The sequence below is a fragment of the Lolium perenne genome, chromosome 3, assembly GCF_019359855.2.
Source record: "Lolium perenne isolate Kyuss_39 chromosome 3, Kyuss_2.0, whole genome shotgun sequence".
In the NCBI taxonomy this organism is placed as follows: domain Eukaryota; kingdom Viridiplantae; phylum Streptophyta; class Magnoliopsida; order Poales; family Poaceae; genus Lolium; species Lolium perenne.
Genome location: NC_067246.2, coordinates 240,099,898 through 240,102,468, shown reverse-complemented (window position 1 = coordinate 240,102,468; position 2,571 = coordinate 240,099,898). Strand labels below are relative to the sequence as shown.

At 49.1% G+C, this 2,571-nt stretch overlaps 1 protein-coding gene across 1 annotated transcript; it reads left to right on the top strand.

Annotated features, from left to right (window-relative positions):
* The first annotated feature begins 520 nt into the window (after positions 1–520).
* Positions 521–1,623, top strand: LOC127343862 (uncharacterized). Its single transcript, XM_051370055.2, has one exon. It carries the CDS (start codon positions 569–571, stop codon positions 1,496–1,498), a length of 930 nt encoding a protein of 309 aa, XP_051226015.1. The 5' UTR covers positions 521–568; the 3' UTR covers positions 1,499–1,623.
* The last annotated feature ends 948 nt before the right edge of the window (positions 1,624–2,571 follow it).

Genomic DNA, 2,571 nt, shown 5'->3' with positions numbered 1-2,571 from the left:
AGTCGGCGCAGCCGCATTTTCAACCCAAAATTTACATCATAAATGGATTAGTCCATTTGCATTGAACCGATGGGTCACATTTCTTGTGTCCACATGTCCTCGCGGATCAAACGGAGCGTATCAGGCCCGCTGGAGATACCTCACATCCTGATTATGCATAATCTTCAGAGTCTATCAACATTTGGGTAAACGAAAAAGTCATGGAGCTCTGCGTACTATATTGGCGTGTCGTGTGAAAGGCTGCACTACAGTAGTACCAGCGGTACCTTCCTCTTTTTAATCTGCAAAGGACACGACAAACACGCCGTACTGAAAAATCAGCCTAAAAATTAGCATCAATCACGCAAATCAATCAGCCAATACGCATGGAACATGCATGCAAAAGTGCACGACCTAAAGCTCTGTATACTCTGAACTTTCAAACATCATTTTTCAAAGTTTCAATGCGTGCAGGGTAGCACTCAAGGGCGATCCCGTAGCTTGGCCGCCAAAAACTGGCTTTAAATACCGATAAACCAGCTCTGCTCTCCTCACACTCACTCGCACACTGAGAGACCAGCACATAGCCATGAGGTGGTGGGGAAGAAATAAACGGCAGCAGCCGCAGGATCAAGCGGAAGAAGACAGCAAGGTCGGCAAGAGCAAGCCGGGCTTCTCGCCGCTTGCGTGGCTCTCCAAGCTCACGGCTAAGAGCAATGTCGCCGCCTCCTCTAGGCCCAAGGCCAAGAGCGTCGCCGGTGGCTTCCCGTCTTGCTTCCTCGAGCGCCCGACCCCGAGCTCTGCTTCGCAGAGTAGCACGACAGAGGCCTCATCACCCGCTGCCGCGGCCTCCGACATCGCCCCGCGTCGCCTCTCGGTCGGCAACGACGACGCCGAGTCTGCGGCCTCGGCCGCGGCCGCGCGGCAGCTATACCGCCGACGCCACTACTCGGTCGGCGGCGATCGCGACCTCCCGCCGCTCAGACACCTCACCCTGTTCTCCCGATCCTCCTCCCCGCCGGTGCGTGCGCCAGCGACCCCTCCAACCGCCGGGTCGACGCCAATGCCGTCGTCGCCACCGTCCGACACGGACGACGAGAAGCGGCCGCGGAGCCGCCAGCGCCGTCGCCGAGGAAGCCGGCGGCGGTCCTTCACCGGAGGGACACCGCGCGCGAGGCTGGCTGCGGTGCGCGTCCGGTCGCCGCGCTGCGCGGCGGCGGCCGTGTCGGGGCTGGAGAGGTTCGCGGTGGTGCGGAGGACGAGCGACCCGCAGCGGGAGTTCCGCGACTCGATGGTGGAGATGATCAAGACCAGGCGCATCGGGCGGCCGGAGGAGCTTGAGACGCTCCTGGCGTGCTACCTCTCGCTCAACGCCGACGAGCACCACGACTGCATCGTCAAGGTGTTCCGCCAGGTCTGGTTCGACCTCAAGCTCAACCCTGCCCGCGTGGCCGCACCCGCCGCGCGGCTGATCGAGCATCCTTGTCGCGCCGCCACCATTAGTTCAATTTCCATGTAACATGTGCCGCTGGTTCATAATTCACAAAGTACGGCGAACTTTGTTGCCAGTTGCTTGTATTCTTCGGTAAAACGCGCCTGCCTACTTGTTGAATAATTTGGCAATATAACCATATTTAATTTTAATACTGTATATTAAGGATGACGATGATAACTACCCTCCATCCCCAAAAAAAAAAAAGCTTCTCAACGGGAGCGGTGTTTTGGAACATGGGTCCATATGCTCTCTATATTTCGAAATGCATCTTACATACATTTTAAATTTAAAAAAAATTAGAACTAAAAGTTCGCACGTACATCTTCACGTGCTACGTGCTCACAAAGTCGTTTCATAAAAAATCGACTTATCATGTGACGTGTGTAAAAAGATAAAATTCAGTGCTAAAAATAATGCTTTTCATAAGATAAACTTTTTTTTATATAGACCACACAAAATATTGGTTTTTCGTGAAACTTGACGAACACACGTATGTAGAATTTTTTATCTAAATTTTTCGATATTTCGAAATATATTTTTTTAGTAGAGTGAGCATACGCATCCGGGAGCCGAATTGAATTTCCGCTTCTCAACTTTTTTTTAAATAGCGGATATATCTATAACTAAAATATATCTATGTACATCCGAATCTAGATAAAGTTGAGATTTTTTTATGAAACTGAGGGAGTACTATCATGTGATTTCCTCTTCCGTGATTTATATACCTGCGAGTTTGTGTTTACTAGTGATCGTAATAACACTTCACAGGCTGGAGGAGTTTCTAGTCTTAATAAGTCTCAGTCATGGTTTTGGAGAGTGCATTTCAAGGATTTTGTCCTACTTTTGAAAATGGTGTGAGAGAAAGGGTGGGTTTATCCTAGTTCTAAACAAAAAATTGATTGTTGAATAAAGGTGAAGCTCTTATTGATATATGTAAAGTGCAACCAGATCTGTGTTTAGAGGTTAAGCTGTCATTTAAAATAAATAAATATCAGATAGTTTCGGTCGAGCAATTGAAATTAGTTTGTCAGGAATCTGGGATATGGGCATGTACTTTTGCTAGCAATTTTACTCAGAAAGTTTTTAAATATCCTGAC